The sequence below is a fragment of the Asterias rubens genome, chromosome 6 (genome assembly GCF_902459465.1).
Source record: "Asterias rubens chromosome 6, eAstRub1.3, whole genome shotgun sequence".
NCBI classification, from domain to species: Eukaryota; Metazoa; Echinodermata; class Asteroidea; order Forcipulatida; family Asteriidae; genus Asterias; species Asterias rubens.
In genome coordinates, this window is record NC_047067.1 from 6420089 (window position 1) to 6440606 (window position 20518).

Below are 20518 nucleotides of genomic sequence, written 5' to 3' on the forward strand. Positions count from 1 at the left end.
ATGGAAAATGAAAGGCGGAATTCATTATTGGTTCTAAACACGAAACAGACCTGTCAGCGTAACCATTCCAAGTCAATTCATTATTATCATTACATGGTGTTAATAATTGCTAAATCATAATTCCACCATGCAAAGTATTGAATCCTACTCAGCCTAATGTTAACAAATGTATGTAAATGCCATAATCTGATAAATAATGTGAAGAATGAACTATTTACTGAAACATCAGAGCTGTGGTGGTTATCCAGAAAGAATCTCGATACCCAAAAATCCGATCGATACCGTGTAGCGGCTGAATCAGAGACTAAGTCTGCACGTTTCCAATAACCCAAGACACACTAGATGATGGAATCAGCTAACATCAACAATAACGGGAGTCTTGGATGTCGCGGCTTGAGCCCAAGGCTATCCATTTGTTTATCCTGAACCGGTCCAGCAGTTGGACGCAAGAACATCAGTTTATAAACAACCGGGTCAATGTTCTTTTCGAGGAGTAAACAATTTCTGTTCAGTTTTCTGTTCATAAAAATGTGCTTCTAATAATGTCCCAGACTTCTCCCAACATTTTCTACGTAAACCTCTCATAATATCGCAACACCAAAAACATCTGAGAACTACAACTTTGCAGTAACTATAGTCAACCCTGGTTATAACAAAATCACTGAGACTTGCCAAATCACCTCTTTCCGACAGGAATAATGTTGTTGTAAACAGGACAGCAAAACAAAGAAACACAAAGCAGATACGAGATTCATGACTTCAGGATATACTCTTTACAACAGGAGTTGACTGTACATGTATTTCAAAGTCATCAGATTTCCATAAAATGCAGTATGTAACACAGACCAAAGTTAACTTTTCATGAGTCAAAGTATTGGAAACTGATTCTCAATTTCTTTTATTTACATAAAATATTTTCTTAAAAATGACACCAGCACAAAAAGTAACATACATGTATTTATATTGGAAATGAAAATCTTGGCAATAGGCTAAACTGCCAGAAGTTGAATCGTATACTACATACCTTAGATAAGTAACCCAATCTTTCTTTATCTTAAGACTGACATTTGTTCATAAAATTATTTCGTATGGCAGTCCACAAAAGTATTATAAGCAATAGAGGGCGCTATGTTAAACCAAAGGCTAGATCCTTTTATACATTTTTTCAACCTAAATCAATGTACTAAAAGTAAATTGAAATGGTTCCGCTTTTAAGAAAGTTTAATCAACACCTCATAATAAATTGATAGGAGGTTTGACTTTATTAAGCACAATAAATATAAATTAGGGATAACATGTATACCCTACAGTAAAAGTTCACCATCCAAACTGTCTCCGCATACGACAATACACCTCTCCTCAAGTATAAAACTGAAATAATTTAATTGTTGTGAGACCACTGGTCCGAGGTTCCACTCCACCTCTTGTAGGCCATAGGCTGGGGGGTAAATCCAGATAGGTGGAGAAACTTTGAGCCCACCCATGATTCTCTTCAAGAGTTGGGTTTACCCCCGGTCAGACTGTGTATCATCTCGGTGATTTTAGCATGCTTATCAACATCGTCCCTTAACTGTTTGAGTAAAGCTTCTTTTTTCCTGAGGTCGGACTCATGCTGACGACACAGAACCTCTAATGAGGACACCTGTGGGGTAGAGATGAAGAAAAACAACCCCAGTTAGACAGTTGTAATACAAATATTTATTGATTGATTTATATTGCGCCCATTCCATAAAATGTACACAAGCGCATAACAAAATAATCAAGAAACAATTGAATCAACAGCAGCAAAAGAACAATGATTACGGTAACACAAGCAAAAGGGGAAGAAATTAATTTATTGAGCATAAAGGCCAAGTCACACTGCAGCGATAACGAGAACGATAACGAGAACGACGCAAAGAGAATGCATTGTATTGGTTGATTTGCTCCACGCAGAATACGCACACGCTCATTCAACCAATAGAATGTGTTCTCTTTGCGTCGTTATCGTTATCGTTCTCGCTATCGCTGCAGTGGGACCAGGCTTTTACAATTCAATTTTAAACTTGACTGTTCGGCTTCACAGCACAACCCTAGAAAAACCTACCTGTAAGGTCAGCTCTTTCTTCTTGCCTTCCATCTTCTGCAACTCAATGCCGAGATTGTCCAAGGCTTTCTCAAACTCGTCTCGTTCCTTCTCAATCTTGGCTAGCCTCTCCCTCTTCTCCTCCAGGGAGTGGGCGGTGTCGGCCAGCCGATTCTCCTTGTCCTTCAGACTGCGCTGGAGATTGTTGCGCTCATCTTCAAGCTCGTCCAGCCTCATTGTGGCCCTGTGTATTTCAAGCAAAGCAAATTTTAGAATGGGATAAGCCTTTTGGAGGTATGGCGGACGTGATAGGAGTGTACTTTTTGGTTTGGGTGTATACACACAAATTTACCCAAACTTTATGTGTTGTAGCATTGTTTCTGCCATATCTCAAAAAGGCTCATTGGAGCCAGAGTAGCTCACTGGGATCTTGTTATCACTCATTGCTCAAAGGTATTATCTATGACAGAAAGTAAGACAGCCAGAGCATGGTTTTAGATACAATATATACGTCACAGTTTGAGACACTAAAAATTTGATTGCATCAGTCTAAAGTGGTAGAATATAGCAGTGTACACTCAGTTATTTTAAGATCAACAGGCAACCAGGACGAAACTGACACACACCACACCACCTGAGTAACCACAAGGCCAGTCCTCAGGCCTGGGCCAAATTTTATGGAGCTGCTTAAGAAAATAGCTTGCTTATTTAACACACGTTACTGGCAAAGATTTCATGCCATATGCATTGCTTGGGACTGGTATTTAGCTGTTGTTTACTTAGCATAACAGTTGAGTGGATTCTTGGCCGATAATCTGATTTTACTAAAAGCAAGGATTTTTTTGCTTAAGCAGCTCCATGAAATTTGCCCCAGTTCTTAAGCCATTATCCACATCAACATCATCATCAATTCTAATTGACCATAACATTTTATGATCCATTCCTTGAAGAAAAACAATCAAGTAATAAACCATGAGGAAAACTAACTGGGTAACTTTTAAATAATTTTGGGTCGAACAAAGAAAAATTTACTTCAGCGTGAGTTGAGTTGCCACTTTCAGATAATATAATTGAAAGACTTTGCGCTTCAGATTTAAGGAGTTGATATTTGACTGGACATGTTTCTAATCTTCACTTACTTCTCATGCTGCCCTCTGAGTGTCTCATTGTGTCTTGAGAGCACTTCATGCATCTCCTTCAATGCTTGATGCTCAGACCTTTGAGCTGTCAATGCACGCTGGATGGTCTCCAAACTGTGGGTTAGAAAAACAAGAACATTTCAAGATGAAACAAAGTTCCCATCTTCAACATGAGGGGACTACAGAAAATGAGCAATTTTTTTAGATATGGTTGACAATAACTTATACACAATACCTTTAATAATTCCTTTTGTAATTTTGTATTAATACTGATACTATGACACTATTTTGTTTGGGTTTATCTGTCTAGATACACCCAAACCAAATCGTGCACTCCTATTGTGTTCGCCTTATCTATATAAAAATAAAAAAAGGACATGGAGTATGTCAGCATTTTGGTCTGCCACAAATGTTCCCATACTAACATTTTAACTCTTTTAAGTGTGAAATACTTTAACAATTGAACGTGCGCAAGACTTGCACAGTTTATTGATGCACTCACTCCAGGTTTTACATCTATTGTTAGGACCAACATAAAACCAATGGAAAGAAATTTCTAAACATTTTAAATAGGCTAATTGTAGAGGGTAAAATTAATAAGGAGATTCTTGCATGACATAAAGCCCTTTTTTTTCATCAATACAAATCCACTCAGTCAAACTGAGGGAGAAAATCATATACCAATCTGCCCCCTTTCATATCCAACAGTGCTACAATCAATACAGGCTACAGCAAGGCTCACATTTTGGGTAAAATTTCACACTCTTGTAACTCAAAATATTGACTGGACCAGAATATATTTCACAAGATCAGAATCTTCATGAGCAAGAGCTTTCTGTTCTATACAGTTTAACTAGTAAATTAATTTTATTTGATAAAGCACTGAGAGAAGATCTTTCTCATTTAATAATAATAATAATATTGAAGTCTTATATAGCGTGGACGTATCTACCAAACAAGGTACTCAAGGCGCTGAGTATATACAAACTTTCAGAAAGATAGTTAATTGCAGTGATGAATTTTGAGACCCAATTATTTAGTCTTACGGGTTTGTACAATTTGATAGACTCAACGTCGACATTTGAACATCATATCTAAAAATGTTACACAGTGACTATTACATGTATTATCAATTGAAACACACAAGACTGTCAGACTTGTCAGGTCATGAGTTAACTGGCTCAAAGCTAAACTCACAGGCCTCATGCCACCGGTCCAGTGTCAAATTCAAGCCCTGTACAGACAATCAGACTTAATAATAACAATAGTAATAATACTAAGTTCTTATACAGTGCTTTATCACACCCCTAAGAGGCGTATCAAATTGCTCATTTTTTCCCCCTGTAATGTATGTTGAGCTACGTTTTGAAGTATGAAACATATTCCTTACTTGCGTGCCTGCTCTCCATGGGTCACCTCAAGCAGTTCAAGTTTCTCCTGGAGCTGCTCGTTTCGAGCAGTCAGTTTCTCAATCTCTGCAGACATCTTCTGCTCTCTGTTTTTGGTGTCAAAGAGCTGCTCCCTGTATTTCTCGCTTCGCTTCTCAGACTCTTGGAGCATCGAGCGCAACTTTCTTGCCTGATAAGTATAAAATGAATTATTAATATATTATTTTTGAAATTGTATATTGAAGCATCGTGATAAATTTGGACTAGGCCTGGTTCATGGGTCCTGCTTCCTGCCAATGCGAAGCAAATTTGGACGTCACATGGCTGATTTTGCAGCAATTGTTTCGCAGGAGTTGACCCCTTTCAACTGATGCAAATTATGTGTTTACAGGAAGTATGAACCGGGCTTTATGCGGTTCGTTTTCTCAAATCAAAGAACAATGTAGATGTTACTTACATAGTGTTGAGGTAACATCTACAAAGTTCTTGTTTTTAAAAAACAAACTCATGATTTATAATATAATAATAAAACAAATTTATATAGCGCTTTTTCGTAAGGTTGCAAAGCGCTCAGAGAAAGACAGGAAAAAAATAACAAAGGGAATGCAATAAAAAACCAAGAGGAAACCACGACTAGGCAAAGCCTGCAGCATTTAGCCAAGAAAGTCCTGCGAAAAGCCGGTCACTCTTTGACTTGATCATCAACAATCCAGAAGAACTCATGTAATGAATCGTGAAAAATTGTAAATGGTAATAATGTGAGAATTAAATTGAATTATAAATGCTAGATACACTTTATATTGAGTTGAACTTACAATACTTAAGACAAAAATAATAAAATAAGTGTCATTTAATTTGTAGCATTAAAAATAAAAGGTATGGGTAATCACATTTTGTCAGTGAAGCAATCAAAGGCTCATTTCATTAACAGTCATTGAGTTTGTGATTTCATTTACCTCTGCTTCTGACTGTGCACGTCTGCATCGATACTGAGCAATCAGCCGGTCAGCCTGGGCAAGTGCCAGCCTCTTGGCCTCAAGAAGATCTTGAAGATGACTCTCCTTTGTCTGAAATAATCCAATCATTCAAGTAATCAATTCAAAATTAATCGAGAGTAATAGACAAAAATAAATCGGTTCATTTCATAATCGACAGACATTGACTTACGGCTAGTGAGGTCAGCTTGTGTTCGTACACGTCCATGATCTCCGAGGCCCTCATGTCTTTTAGCTGCAAACAAAGCATGCATCAGAAGAGAAATGAAGTCAGTCTTTTGTACAATCTTTTGTGAAACCCATAACAAAACCTTTTTAAAATATGTCACCATGTGGCTAATGGAGAGTTATTTGATTGGCAAGGATAATGGCCGTTTATTTGGAAACACTCCACTGTTCCCTTGTACCATAATTGATTTTTCTAACACACATGCATTAAGCACCTGTGCCCAATTACATGGCACTTGCACTACTTATGAGAAGCACAGTATTTTTCTGGAACGTAGGACACAAAATTGGGCCAGGGCCCAATTTAATAAATGGCTGTTAGCACAAAAACTTGCTAAGCAAAGAAAAGTATTGCTTTGCAGAAATTAACAGCCTAAATGAATTAAGTTTACATTGTTGTGACTGGTGCCCCACTCTATTTTTGCTTAGTAAAGAAATTTGTCAAGCAGTATATTACTGCTAAACAGCTTTATGAAATTGGGCCAGGACACAATTTCACTTAATAAGAGCTTTAATTGATTCCATTGTGATGTCTTATTAAAGTGACCTTTTGTTTTTTAAAGGGGTACTGTCATCACATAGGATTATGAACTTTAACCTAATTACCGCTTGTGCACTGGCAGCTAGTGCTACACCATCATAAAATGACTCCCTTTGCTAGCACTAAGTTGGTTGGAGTTCATAATTCAATGTACAGCCACAGGCCTGCTGCAAACAAAGCGACAGTACCCCTTTCAGAGCAATTATCAGAGTAAAACCCACCTAAAGATTAACCTCCCATCTAGTTGTGATTTCAGTTTTTAAGAAAGTTACACCCTTATTGCAAAAATGATTACAGGAAGTTAAAATCGCGTCCCAATTCCACAAAGCTGCCAACAACAAAAATGCTTAGCACAGAGATATCTAGCTCAGCAGAAACAGTTACCCAGCCAAAATACCATGTACGGTATTTTGTTTGTGTCTGGTTCATGTGCTTCTTTTTACTTAGCAGAAGAACTTGCTAAACACCCATTTTCTGGTTAACAGTTTGTGAAATGGGGTCTCGGTAATGACTTTCATTTAACAGATGTACAATTTTGGTGGTCTAGTTGGTGAGACACTGCTATGAACACCACCTGAGTAAGAGGACTGTGATTTTGTTTTCACAGTGCTTGGGAAAGTACTGAGTATACAGTGCTAACACACATCGGTGTAAGGGTTAAACCAAAGTTAAGACTCTTATTTCAATCAATCAATCAATCACAAACAATTTATAAAGAGCCTTAATCAAAGGTTTGCTCAAAGGCGCTGAGGCACAGATGAAATAAATCAGACATTGGTGGTAGGCCTTCTGAAACAAATGGGCTTTCAGAATTGACTTGAACATATTGAAGGATGTTGTGTCCCTGATGTGATTTGGAAGTTAATTTGAATATGTTGTTCAGGCAGGCGTACTCACATCCAGTCCAGATTGCATCTTATCAATGAGGCTCTGCACATTAGTCTCCATCTGCTTCCCTTCCTTGGCGCTGTTTGTTTGGACATTCCTCCTCTCAATTTGGTAGACTGGCTTGGGACGCCTCGGAGACAAGACCACATTGAAGCCAGGGTTATCCATGTTCATGGGCCTCCTGAGGGTCTCCAACTCCTCAGACTTCTGGGAATTGTTGGCTGCGATGCTCTCTCCCAACCTACAAGATAAAACACACACTTTGACATCAGGTTGAGTAAAAAAGAAACATGTTTAGCGTCAGGGTTTCTCAAAAAAAGGAAGGAGGAGGGGCTTTTTATTTTAAGATGGTTGCCATTCTTTTTAAAATGTCAAATATCCATTGTTTTTTCTACTGCTCAAACACACACTACATAAATGAAACATTTTGGACAAGACATTCAGACAAGACATTCAGATTGTTTTAGCTGAGATCGTTTAAAATAACCCTTTTTTTCAAATAAAAATATAAATGAATATCATTAACAATGTCTTTTTAAATGTGCATAAAATAAAAAAAATTCAAAGGAGGCGGCCTCTAAAAAGGAAGCGGGCGGGGACGCTAAACAAGTTTCTTTTTTTACTCGGCCTTAGGACTTTATAAAGCTCACATTAACATCAAGTGTTTGATAGTAATGTCTCTGGTGCTAGGTTAACTCTTCGGAGACAGTTCATTATTGTATAGCCATCACCATACGACCAGGTACTTTCGGGAACAAATGTCAGGAAAATTAGTAAGAATCAGAAATACATGGTTACATGGTTCTGTTTTACAGTTGTGCATTCTATATTAAACATTGGAAACATTTATTAGATGTTAATTTGCAAAGGGAAATGTTGGAAAATGCCGACTCGGTCCAATATCAATCAAGTTTGAGTACAAGTAGGTCAAATCTTGTGGTTGTTTGCGACGCAATGGGCATTTTTATACAAGACCAGGCATGATACTTGGTCGTTGGAGAAAAAGTAGGAACGTTTTATTGAGAAGGGCTGACCAACATGTACACATGGTGTGTGCTTTTATAGACTTTTTTAACAAGAACTAGGAAATCAGAACTCATAAGAATGCACAATGAATTTCATATCTGTACAAGACGCTTGCAGCCGGGTTAAGCCAATTAGCATTTTTGAGATATGGCGGACAAAATGCTACAACACTATAAGGTTTGGGTAAATTTGTCTGTATACACCCAAACCATACAGTACACTCCTATCACGTCCGCCATACCTCAAAAAGGATTATTGACTGTTTTTAATAACTTACACAATAGTAGGAAACTCAGGAAGAGTCGTTGCAGTGCTGATGAGTCTCAGTGCAGTCTGTACACTGACTCGCTGATCTGTAGTGATAGCGTGAGCCAGAAAGGGGACCAGACGCTGATCCTGTAAACATGGAGATGAAAACAATATTGTTACCCTCGATCTAAAGAGGTTTTGCTTATAAAGAGCTCATTCTGAAGTCCAAAATCTCATTTCTGCTTTGTGTTTCTTTGTTTTGCTGTCGTCATACAACCATGTTCGAACTGCCTCTAGCCATCGGGATAGCTTGATGGTCTAGTGGTAAGACATCTGCGCTAGCAATGCAAAGGTCAGGTGTTTGAATCCAACCAGAGTGATTTGCCTATTGATTTTTTAACAAAACTCATTCATGAAAGAACGGAGTATACAGTGCTTAATACACAATGGTCTAATGGTAAAAACCAAATTACATTATTTGTGCTATAAAGAGGTAACAATTAGAACATTTTAATGTCAACTGTATACAAACATACATTGAAATACATCGTGGTCCTGCAAGTATTACTACTGGCTAAACGCAAACAATGAACAACGAAAGCGACAATATATACTTTAAACTGTCAGTAAAATAGTGTCCAGTAAAAATTGACAAGCTGCTCCCATGAATTGAAAACATCAAATTGACTCTAACCTGCATAACTTTGACCAGAGGATGATCCAACTGAGGCAGTTCTCTTCTTAACTTGAGCAGTAGGTCCAGCAGGTGTAGAACTGTGCTCACACCAGCTTCACTATAACACAGGAAAATTGCAAACAAATTTCAACAAAGGTAAGAGCAATAAAAATGTGCTGAAAAAACATTTCAAAAAAAAAAAAAAAAAACATTTTCATGTTTGACAGGCATGATATTTAGTCCTTGGAAAAAAGTAGGAGAATTTCATTGAGTACAAGGGCTGACCTCCATGTTCACTTGGCGTATGCTGTAATAGACTTTTCAGGCCTTATTAACAATATTTTTTTCTAATTTGTCCAAGGGCAAAACAAAATCGTGAATGAAAAAAAGTCAAAGTAGCTACACTTAAAAAAGTTGCTCTATAGGATGTGAAATTCTTCAGGAATGGAGTGTTTCATCTTTTCCTAATACACTGACACTAATAAACTGATGTATTTGTGCAAGCTTCCAGCTGATCTTCCCAATCTAATGAGGTATAGATAGGGATGGGCGAGCCTCAACATGATTCCGACCTCGGTCGACTAGAGAGAGAGAGAGAGAGAGAGAGAGAGAGAGAGATATAGTACATGTATGAGCTTCATGAATGAGCTTTACCTCCAGTCCGAGTCCACAGTCAACCTACTGAGGGTCAGGCCAATCCTGTTGTGGTTGAATTGATGTTCAAGTATCTGGAAGCAGGCCTGGATGTTCAGGATATTGGCAACCTCTGACCTCACATTAGTGTCACCACAAAGAAGTGAGAAAAGAATTAAGGATAACAAGAACAATAACAAATTAAAACAGAGCGTTTATAAAGCCCCTTTTCGGCAAGACCAAAGCGCTTTAAAGTGAGTAAACCAATGGAACTACTACGACATATTACAATTGATACACATAAGTTTTAAGAGATTTCTTGAACATTGGCAAAGAGGTACAATTTCTAATGGATACTGGGAGGTTGTGCCACATTTGGGGAGCAACATAGGTGAAAGTCCGGTTGTGAGCAGATGAGAGTGTTCTGATGGTTGAGTGGTCAGTAAGGCTTGTGGTGTCAGAAGCTGATCGCAACAATTATGTAAGAGTGAAAAGACAAAACAGCTCAACAATTACTTTCAACTTTGACCTACATTATTTCTGAAGTTTGACCCGACTACAACATAAAGGATATCCATCAGGAGGTTGATGACCTTTGTCAGCTTGTTGCATCTGTACTTCATCATTGGTCCATCCAGCTCCATGGGCGGAGTCAACTGCTCAGACGTCATGGGCAGTACCACATCAACTCGGGGGGAGAGCTTGCTGATGAGACCAGAGTCTATCATCTCCTGTAAGATGATGGGATGGAAACATTATGAAAATCATGATTGATAGACCAATACATTTTAATAGGAAAGAATGCATAAAAGACAAACCAAAATATTTGTGCTAAAGTGTGGGCAAAAGGTTGCCATCCTTTCAAGCAGATTCCCGAGAAATTTTTCAAAGGTCTGAAGGTAAATTACTTTTTTTCAAGTTCTTGCAAAACATTGAACTTCTTCACACAAAATGGAGACAAAATCAACGTTAGTTGACTGTTTTTTGGGAACACAAGGGCCCTTTCAAAGGCATGTTTCCTTGCATCAACGTTACCGTTTTATTTTTTGTTTATTCCATGTATGTTTTTTTTGTATCAATGGCCAAATACAAAATAACAACATATGTAAAAAAAACTCTTAGTTTTATGACTTGTTCACAACCTGTAAATTTGTTTCACACACGCCCTCATGCAGTCAAAGATACAGCGAATTTCAAACATAATAAAAAAAAAAAAAGCTGTAAGTAAGAGGAAAGCACTTGATCTTAAACAAACCTCATAAACTTCTTTCAGGAGGTCTACGGCCAAAAGGGACACGCTTTCATGTAGGTCTACAGGCTGAGAGGCCCACGTGACGATGACCAGGAATGGTTCCGAGGAAGAGAGACTGCTGGACCCCTGGTGGTGGGAGTCCACCTTCTGTAGGTTTGGTGTGGCCATCAGGTTCTTGCAGACTGTGGGTCGAAGGTCACTCACATCACAGAACGCTAGAAGAAGCTCAAAGATCTAGTAAAAATAACATAATTAAAATAGTAATCATCCTGTTCTTATGAAGCGCTTTATCTACTGGCGTCCCAAAGCGCTAATTTCATTTGTGAGGACTGTGACAGGACGTAGAGCTATGTTTGAATTATGAGACCCACTTTTATGATAGCATCTTGTAATGCCTGGTTCATTCTTCCTGCGAATGCTAAACTAATTTTTAAGCCACATGGCTGTTTTCGCAGCGAATGTTTCGCAAGAGTTGAGCACAAGTCAACTGATGCAAACTATTCATTGTGAATTTGTGACGCTAACATACGCTTTGGATTTGCAGGAAGGTTGAACCCGCTTAAGGGTTTACAAGGTGATGTGGCCAAATCTGCAGCCAACCATGCCAGAAACACCAGGGCAACCCCATCTCTAAACAGTTGCACCAAATCTACACAAAGAATATTCCGTTTTCCAGGCAATGCAAAATCAAAACCTAATATAAGTCAATACCCTTTCTTAACGGGTCACCTACTTTAGCACTATTGAAAGGTAAAAACAACAGATGTCAACAGTGTGTGGGGGTAAGATTAGTAACTCACCTTGCTTACTGTTTCTGCTTCTTGAGTGGTTAATAATTTCAGTACTTGCTGCAGACACATTGGAAAATGTTCATACCTGAATAACGAGAATGAAAAAATGACATTAAACGAGACTGGAAAATCTTACAAGAACGGTTTGAAAAGATGTTAAACGCACTAGGGGGTTTAGATAGAGAAATAAGTTGGTACTCTTGACGATATAGAAAACTTTAACTGCGGACATCTGCTGAGAGAAAAATCGCTGATTTTACAATATACCACCTAGATTTTTCAATTTGAAACTACCCTAACAAATGATGAAGATTGACTCAACCGAGCCATGGAAAAATGTAACACATGATAAGTGTCAACTGTGCATTCTTAAGCCTGGTTTATGCTTTGAATTCTGACGTCACACATAATTCTACTGTTGTGTATTATTCGTTGCAAACATTTTGACGTCGAAATTTGCTTCTCATTTGTATTTGCAGGAAGTATGAACCGGGCTTTACACAAGATTAATGCTGCTATTGGTCAGGTTAAGTTGTCAAGTCCTCATAAAATCAAGATCTACATGATGCCTTAAAACTTACACAATCAAAAAGCGTTGAATCTTAGGGCTCTTGAGTAGATCTACGAATACATCCACAGCGTAACGCCTCGTCAAGATTCCCTCACCATTCAGTAGAATGTTGAAGACTAGCTGGAATGTCTGGTTTATATTCTTGGCACTGAAAAGCTGGAGGCAGAAAGACAAGAAATTATTCAGGTTATGGTTCTTGAATGATTGACAATAAATGCTATATTTCGCCTCATACGTTCCATAACATTTGCAGTGAGTTGACCAACCTATTGTAACTGTTTAACAGCACAGAGTCTGTATGATGGCACACCTATCTGAAAGCAGAAAAAAAACCTTTGGGTTGTGTTTACTTTGTGGACGCATTCACCGCATGATGTCATATTGCAGGCTGGCATGAATCATTCCACAGTGAGTGGATATAATTGAAGGGTCAAACAGTAGGAGGGTTGACCACCACATGATATAATAGTGCAGACTGGCATACATTCAAAATCACAGTGGATAAAATAGAATGGTCAGACAGTAGGAGGGTTGAATGTGTACTGTGTTAACGAACCCACCACATAATGTAATATAGCAGGCTGGCATAGTTTATTGATCATTCAAAACCAAGTGGATATTGAATGGTCAAGCAGATGGTTTAAAAACAAAGCAAGCAATGCATGTTTTATCAAGAAATTAGCACCCAGAGTTTCTGAAGGCTTCCTAGCTAAAACACTCAAGATACAATTGAGTGGTATCAACAATTTAAGACAACAACTGACAATGATGACATACCTTTTCTCCAAGTTCTTCATTGAGACACAGATTGGAGAGGATGGAGAGGGAGAAGACGATGACCGTAAGGCTGCTATGAGACAGGTATTGAATCAACGTTCTGTATAATGTCTTCAGATTATCCTGTACACAGATTCAAGAATGTAAATCATTATAAATTTATAACCGGCTTAAAAGTAGTAGTCCTGGCCGATTTCCTACCTTCTGCCAAGGTAGTAGTTAAAAAAAGAAGGACAGTTCTTTCCAGAACGGAGAAGTCTCTTGAATTCCGAAAAATCTACTCCGCGGTAGTAGAATATAAAGCAAGACAGGTACTCAAAAGAACATAATCTACCCGACCCAGCAAGTAGATACACACGTGGTAGGCTTAATTGTGATTATCTGACAAAAAGATCCCCGAAACATTATATACATTTTATTTTTAAGCTGGCAAAATTTACAAGTTTACACCAAAAATGATCAAAGAGCAATTTTGGGTTGAACAAAGAAACATTGACTAGAGTAGGACTTGAACCTGTGACCTCTTGATGAACATGCCAAAAACTCTACCAGCTGAGCTATCTAGCCCTTATGTTGGCAGCCTCCCTATGTGACATAGTAGGGAGACATCCAGCATTAGGCCTAGTTTGGGCAGGTTCAAATCTGGTCAATTTTTCTTTGTTCAACCCTAAATTACTTAAACTTTCCCAGTGTCCCTGTGGTATCTGTTTTTAAAAATGAAACGCTTATTGGATCTTACCATTGCCTTGATGTGTGTTTGAATTGCCACATTATGGCGACACAGGTTAGCTAGCAGTCCAAGACATGGCATCGTCAACTCATTCTCAACAGCTTGACTGAAAAGAAGAAAACAAGTTGGTTTACTTTAATGCACAACAAGTTTTTCATAGAAAGTCAATTAAAATGGGGGGGGGGGGAAATAAATAAAGAACTGAGGGTTTGAGGTTTTGTGCAACTTGCTCAGGGCACATGATGCATCAAGAGTGAATACCAAGTAGTTCCAAATCAAGTATCACTGACATTCACATTTATTTCCAAACTTTGATTGAAGCAAAAGGACACTATTGGTAATTGTCAAAGACTAGTCTTCACAGTTGGTGTATCTCAACATATGCATAAAATAACAAACCTGTGAAAATTTGAGCTCAATAGGTCGTTGAAGTTGCGAGATATTAATGAAAGAAAAAACACCCTTGTCGCACCATGGTCACACAAAGTTGTGTGCTTTCAGATGCTTCATTTTGAGACCTCAAATTCTAAATCTGAGGTCTCGAAATCAAATTCGTGGAAAATTATTTCTTTCTCGAAAACTCCACACTTTAGAGGGAGCTGTTTCTCACAATGTTTTATACTATCAACCTCTCCCCATTACTTGTAATCAAGAAAGGTCTTATGATAATAATTATTTTGAGTAATTACCAATAGTGTCAACTGCCTTTAAACGGTCGACTTCCTGCTGTGTAGGATTTGAAACTTTGCTCGGTGGGGATATTCTAGAGAAGTTTGTGGCAACGCCTTCACACAATGTTAAAACTTATCCCCTGATGGATATGATGGGATTAAGAAAAGTCTTAATCCTTTTGATCTCTGTCTGATTAAACTTACACATTTGAGATCAGGAATCTCACAAGATCCTCCATGGTGCTGTTTAGGTACGGGATACGGTAGTTATACGTGATGCGCTGTAGAAGCTGCACGCACTGCAAAACAACAATAATTAAACTATTGTTTCCATAGATATCATCAATTTCACATGAGGGTACACAGTGAATAAAGTTTTATTTGATTCTATTGGATCAAGGACTGCACTAGTAAGCTAGTGATGCTTTACATGCAGGGATCAGGCACACTACCATTATTACTAATTATTATTATTTTACCAATACAAAACAAACCAAAGTTACAATAGTACAAGAAATAACAAATAGGGAAAAACAGTTAGAAATAAAGCAAGTAATTGAATAAATAAATAAATAAATGAATGAGGGCGACTGGGGGCGGAGCATGCAGGAGGGGAACAGAACCAAATGGGTAGGATAACCAGAAGGGATCAAAACAATAATCAGAGTCACACAATGGTTCTAAGTAAACGAAGCCAACTCCCTTGCTTTGGAGGGGCCAACTCAACTGACCTGTAGAATGACCTGCTCCCCTGTTGAGTCAATATTAATCCTGAGGTAGGCAGCGAGGGATGCTGGGAGATTGTAGGTAGTTTGTAGCGTCTCACGAATCTCACTATCTGATGCTGTATTAAAACAACAAAGGAAAAAAAAACTATTGTTATTTTGGAATATATGTGATTACCGTTCTTTACATTTCAAAGTTTCACCACACTAATTCAAAAAGAGCTCCCCATGTTTTCTCTCTATACAGTTATGTTTTTACTCAAACAAAAGGGAAACTGACTGGGTAAATTGACAAGAGCAGGATGTGAACCTATGACCTCTGGTCAAACGTGCCTGCACTCTACCAACTGAGCTATCTAGTGTTGGCGATCTCCATATTTTCTCAATCTCTTTGTTCACAGTGCCAGTCAAAAGCCACACAACAGTTAGCTGCTGTAGGCTATAGCCAGGAACCACATCCAAGTTTATGATACGACTAGGCCACGAACTGGGAAGCGGCAGCTAGGGTAAAACTATTTTTTGTTTTCACCTAAAGACAGGTCTCCATCCAGAGGTAATGTTTAAAACATAATTTATCGAGCATTTTTATTAAAAGGAACATTTACCATTAATTAGACAACTTTTAAAGGTTAAAACTCACCCAGGTTGAATAGCAGGACCATTGTTCGCTGAGCCAACTCGATGGGCATCGTCGGTTCGTTCAAGATGTCTACCAGACAGGTCAGGCATTCTGTCGGCAGAAGTTGCTTGGTTGAGAAGAAGACAAGCGGCTTTCCCCTGGCCGACACACCAATCAAGGTCTGTGTGGTTGTTTGGTTGAATGGAGGAGAAAACAAAAATATATCTGATAGATGAACATGTGTGTTTGTTACACTAGAATTAAAGCGCGCTAAAAAAAATCAGACAAAACTTTAGTAGAAGAGGCAACATTTTAGCCATTACATGGAATATGAATGTGTTTCTTGGTTCAAACATCTTCAGTACAGCTGGACTCTCATGTATAACAATCTTGGTAAAATGTACTCAGTAGATATCATTTTCCTTGTGGATATGAAAAATACATTTAGTTCTTAAAGGTGTTGTATTTATAGGGCATCACTGGAAGTTGTATCAGCTGGATGTCGAGGCTAATTGACATCAATGGACAGTCTCGTACAGTAACTTTTGCACCTGTCACAGTTTTATGCACCATCTTGTTCAGGAGCAGAGTTCTTTGTTTCTGGCACTCATTGCCATGACTCAACGGATGTCGGCCACTTCGTACCCTGGACACTTCGTACCTTCGGGACACTTTGTACCGTACCCAAATTGGTCACTTCGTACCGTGGGCAGGGTACGAAGTGACCATCAGATAAGTCACTTCGTACCGTCAGCCGAGTCACTTCGTACCTTCAGTAAAATTATAAAAGTATATAACTGAATACCTCATGAATTGTTATTAATGTCTAAAATGTGAAAGTCCTTGTCAGTGTGAAGTTTAAAATATCATAATTTAATATTGTAACATTCGTGCGGATCAGCCATTCGTTCCAGTCAGCCATAGAGGGCGCCGCTCCGCTGGAAGTTTTTGAGGCCCGGTGTACATTACGTCATCCGATGTTTCCGGATATATAGGAAAAGATGGAATACCAGTTTTTAAGTTAAAAGTATTTATTTTTAAAACGTGTTTTACTATGATTTTTATTACTATGATTTTTATTATGATTTATTTATTTGATATGGACTGTAAAGTGAAGTTCATTAAAAATAATGATTACTGTTAAAAATATTTGTGGAATATCCTTGGGGTTGTGAAGTGTTTGGGTGTTTCTTGTAAGTGTTTTTAAGTTGTTCTTATAAAGTTACATGCTTTCAGTCGGTATTATGATTTATTTATTTGAAATATTGATTTATTAATTTGATATTAGAAATAATTTTTGTTTCCTTGAAGGTACGAAGTGTCTCACGGGAAGGTACGAAGTGTCTCAAGGGAAGGTACGAAGTGTCCAAGGTACGAAGTGTCCAAAGACACTTTGTACCTTCAAAAGGTACGAAGTGTCCAGGGTACGAAGTGGCAAAGGTACGAAGTGTCCTGACACCGACTCAACGCTCAAACTTGAATCCACCTTCCTGATGATGTATTGTGTGAAGTTTGAGTGCAGCTAGGCAGATGACACTAAGTGAACTAAACTAATATGACCCTCTTTATACATATGCAAGATCTTATCCTTAGTTGTATGCCATTTACTCACATCTAGCTGTCTTTGTAGTTGCACCAAGTTACTATCGCTTTGATTATTGTGATACTGATTAGCGGCAAGAACCACAGCTTTCACCATAGCTGTCGCCTCCATGTCTGCTCAGATGTCAAAGACTTGTATGAAGTTGTAAAGACAGTAAACCTGGTAATAAAAAAGCATCGGTAACATCAAATAATATATCACAATACACAATTTTTAAAGGTAGGCCTGTTCAACTCCATGCTAAATTATGAGGTACATTATGAGGTAGTTGCATCGAATCAAACAAAACCATTCAAAAACATTTAAAATAAGTTACATTTAATATATTTAATAACAAAAAGTATCAGTTCATTTGTATTACAGTATGATTATGAAGTTAAACAAAACAAAAATAAAAAATATGTAACAAGAATTTCTATACTATAAATAATTTTTTTAATGTAAAACCTAACTTTAGAAATTTGCCCTAGCCCCTAGCTAGGCCCTACCAAGAGGTTACAAATTCAAAGTACTGTCTGACTGTACTTTGGATTAACCTATAGTAGCAGTTCGTATAAGAGTACAGGGCTCCGACTTTGCACAACAATACATCACATTTTTTTTAATGCAAAAGCTAGCCTGATTGTTAAGATTTTTTTATCCAATATTTATTAATTTCATTATCCATTTATAAAAACAGATTTGACACGTTTGCAACCGTACCGTGTCCATAGTTTATCTTTAGTTTGTCCTATTTATTTTGGTGCCCGTAATTGGTTCTTAAGAATTTTGTTCTGAGGGGAAATTAAAGTCTAAATTGCTTTACGGCAAAAAATAACGGATAACTTTCCGTGTCACGCCACCACTGTTTTTTTCACTCATTTTTACAACAAAAGGGGATTATATAATCTTAAAATTAATATGATTATGAGATTGAGATGATTTAATTTAGATCATCTCAATCTCATAATCAAATTGAGGTAAAATTATTTCACATCGAATGAAAACGTGGTGGCGTAATAAATACATTTTTCCATAAAGGAAACCTTGTGAGCTGACACCTCACCATGCCTCAAAACATATTTCCTGAACAATAACACAAACAAACAACTCTCACTCACTGACATTATTAACATTTCTGCAGCGAGCCTGCCTGCTGCAGCAGAAGTATCATGACATAATAGAAGCATCAACACGTTTGATCAATCTATGATCATTAAACAGCCACAAACAAAACAGAAATAATAAACAGGTTTATCAAAAGACACATTAAACGACATACAACAACACTGAAATTGAATTGAAGAATAGATGTTTTACCTGAAGAAAACAGAGAGCAATGTTGAATAGTTTAAATGCGCCGCTTCTGTGATCGTCTGTTTTGAAAAGATTGCCATCAAATAGTCAGGTTCTTTTATATTGATTGCACAAAAGCTCGTGCGGTGAGTAGGATTTCAGACGTAACAGTAATAAAATCCCGGCATGCAACAGTACTCTGAAAATCAGAATCCATGCAGCACAGGGAGTTAGAGATATAGTTGGGTTTATAAAATAAGTACAACTTTTGTACCAGAGAGTCTAACTATCATAAATGGGTGCAATTAGTGTCGAGGCCAACACATTTTTTTCTGAGCCTATAAAATTATTTCCTAAGCCTAAGCTTAATATTTTATTAAACCTTCAGAGACTTACCATTGACACATTTATTGACCTCATCTTCCCGACTGCAGATCTTTTGGGTCATCGGGTAGGTGCATAATGGTGATTTTGTTCAGCCTTTCATTCGCCCTCATCATATCCGAAATGAGATAATGGTCACATCGTCGAACTCTTGCTCCTTGATTTGAGTTATTTAGCAACAAAAGTTAACAGCTTCATGCGGCGCTGAAGTAGGCTGCAGCAGTTGCAGTTCTACGGACGAATCAAGCTCTTGCCTGGCACGCTATTTTAAGGGCAATATAAAAACGTCCTTGAAGTGTACAATTCAGCTTGCCTGTAAATTGAATTACCAAACTGTGGCCGATGATTCGTTAAAAACAATATTTGTTTAATCAATTATGTTGTTGTTGTTGTTGTTTTTTTTTTGTGTGTGCGATGGCCTGTTTGATGGATATACTAAATCAGGGAATACAGGTGCTAACCACGAATGTGCTTATTTTAGTCACATATTATGGCCTACACAGGTTTAAATGCCCAAGCATAATAATTATTGAGGTACAACTGTAGAGCAGTATAGGCCTAGTTGAATTATTGTTTAAAAATCTCCAGATTAGGGCCTAATGTTCGGCCTAACAATTAAGTGTTAGGCCTAATTGAATTAATCATGATAATTTGTTTGTTTATTGATTGATTTATTTATTTATTATGACAACTTTGACTTTATATTATGTTGAACAACCGCCTGAAAATTACCTAGGAATAAGAAATATGCACCATTGGCTACGACCAATATGCATGCCAAGGAAAACCAGGAAAAATAAATTGCCTTTTCTGACCTTAAAAACTATAGTGTGTCAACAATATCAACAAGTTTGTTGAATAACCTGTAGTAGAGAAAAATACCTGCTACTTATTGGGAAGAAAACTGGGTTAATAGATGTCTTACCATGATTTTGCTGTCCCAAAGATCTTGTCATACATTTGTAGATCTCCTATTCTTCAGAAAATCCATACCACATATTCCAAAGAAACCCTTCAACCGGGCTAGTTGACATCCATTGAAACTTCCAACGCATCTTGCCAGGTCGTTCTTTAGACACGTGCAAAGTGCAGTGTCTCCTCGGCACTCACTCGTTGACTGTGAAGACCCACACCGGGGAGCGTCACCAGGGAAACTCGCCGAGTGCCGTCCATCCATCCACACAGAGAAGAACTCTTTGGTCGACCGCAAACTTCACCTCCCGACATTGGTGTGTGTGAGCAATGGTTGCCATATTGCACATTTTCATCAGTTATTCCGCCGTGAATTTCCT

The 20518-nt window shown here is 37.9% G+C and overlaps 1 protein-coding gene across 2 annotated transcripts; it reads right to left on the reverse strand.

The window, feature by feature from the left end:
- Positions 1 to 766: 766 nt before the first annotated feature.
- LOC117291878 (protein CIP2A homolog) lies at positions 767 to 20438 on the reverse strand. 2 transcript variants are annotated; one of them, XM_033773822.1, is made up of 21 exons: positions 19239 to 20438; positions 17577 to 17726; positions 15986 to 16145; positions 15352 to 15464; positions 14825 to 14919; positions 13959 to 14055; positions 13220 to 13342; positions 12453 to 12598; positions 11881 to 11956; positions 11084 to 11314; positions 10403 to 10559; positions 9850 to 9991; positions 9214 to 9313; positions 8548 to 8666; positions 7254 to 7485; positions 5760 to 5822; positions 5549 to 5659; positions 4595 to 4782; positions 3205 to 3318; positions 2087 to 2309; positions 767 to 1642 (listed from the first exon to the last, which is right to left on the reverse strand). In XM_033773822.1, the coding sequence occupies exons 2-21, from the start codon at positions 17676 to 17678 to the stop codon at positions 1493 to 1495; spliced, it is 2742 nt and encodes a 913-aa protein (XP_033629713.1). In that variant the 5' UTR covers positions 17679 to 17726; positions 19239 to 20438; the 3' UTR covers positions 767 to 1492. The 2 variants fall into 2 exon arrangements, with proteins under 2 accessions (XP_033629713.1, XP_033629712.1); XM_033773821.1 differs by lacking the exon at positions 19239 to 20438 and adding an exon at positions 18867 to 19206.
- Positions 20439 to 20518: the final 80 nt, after the last annotated feature.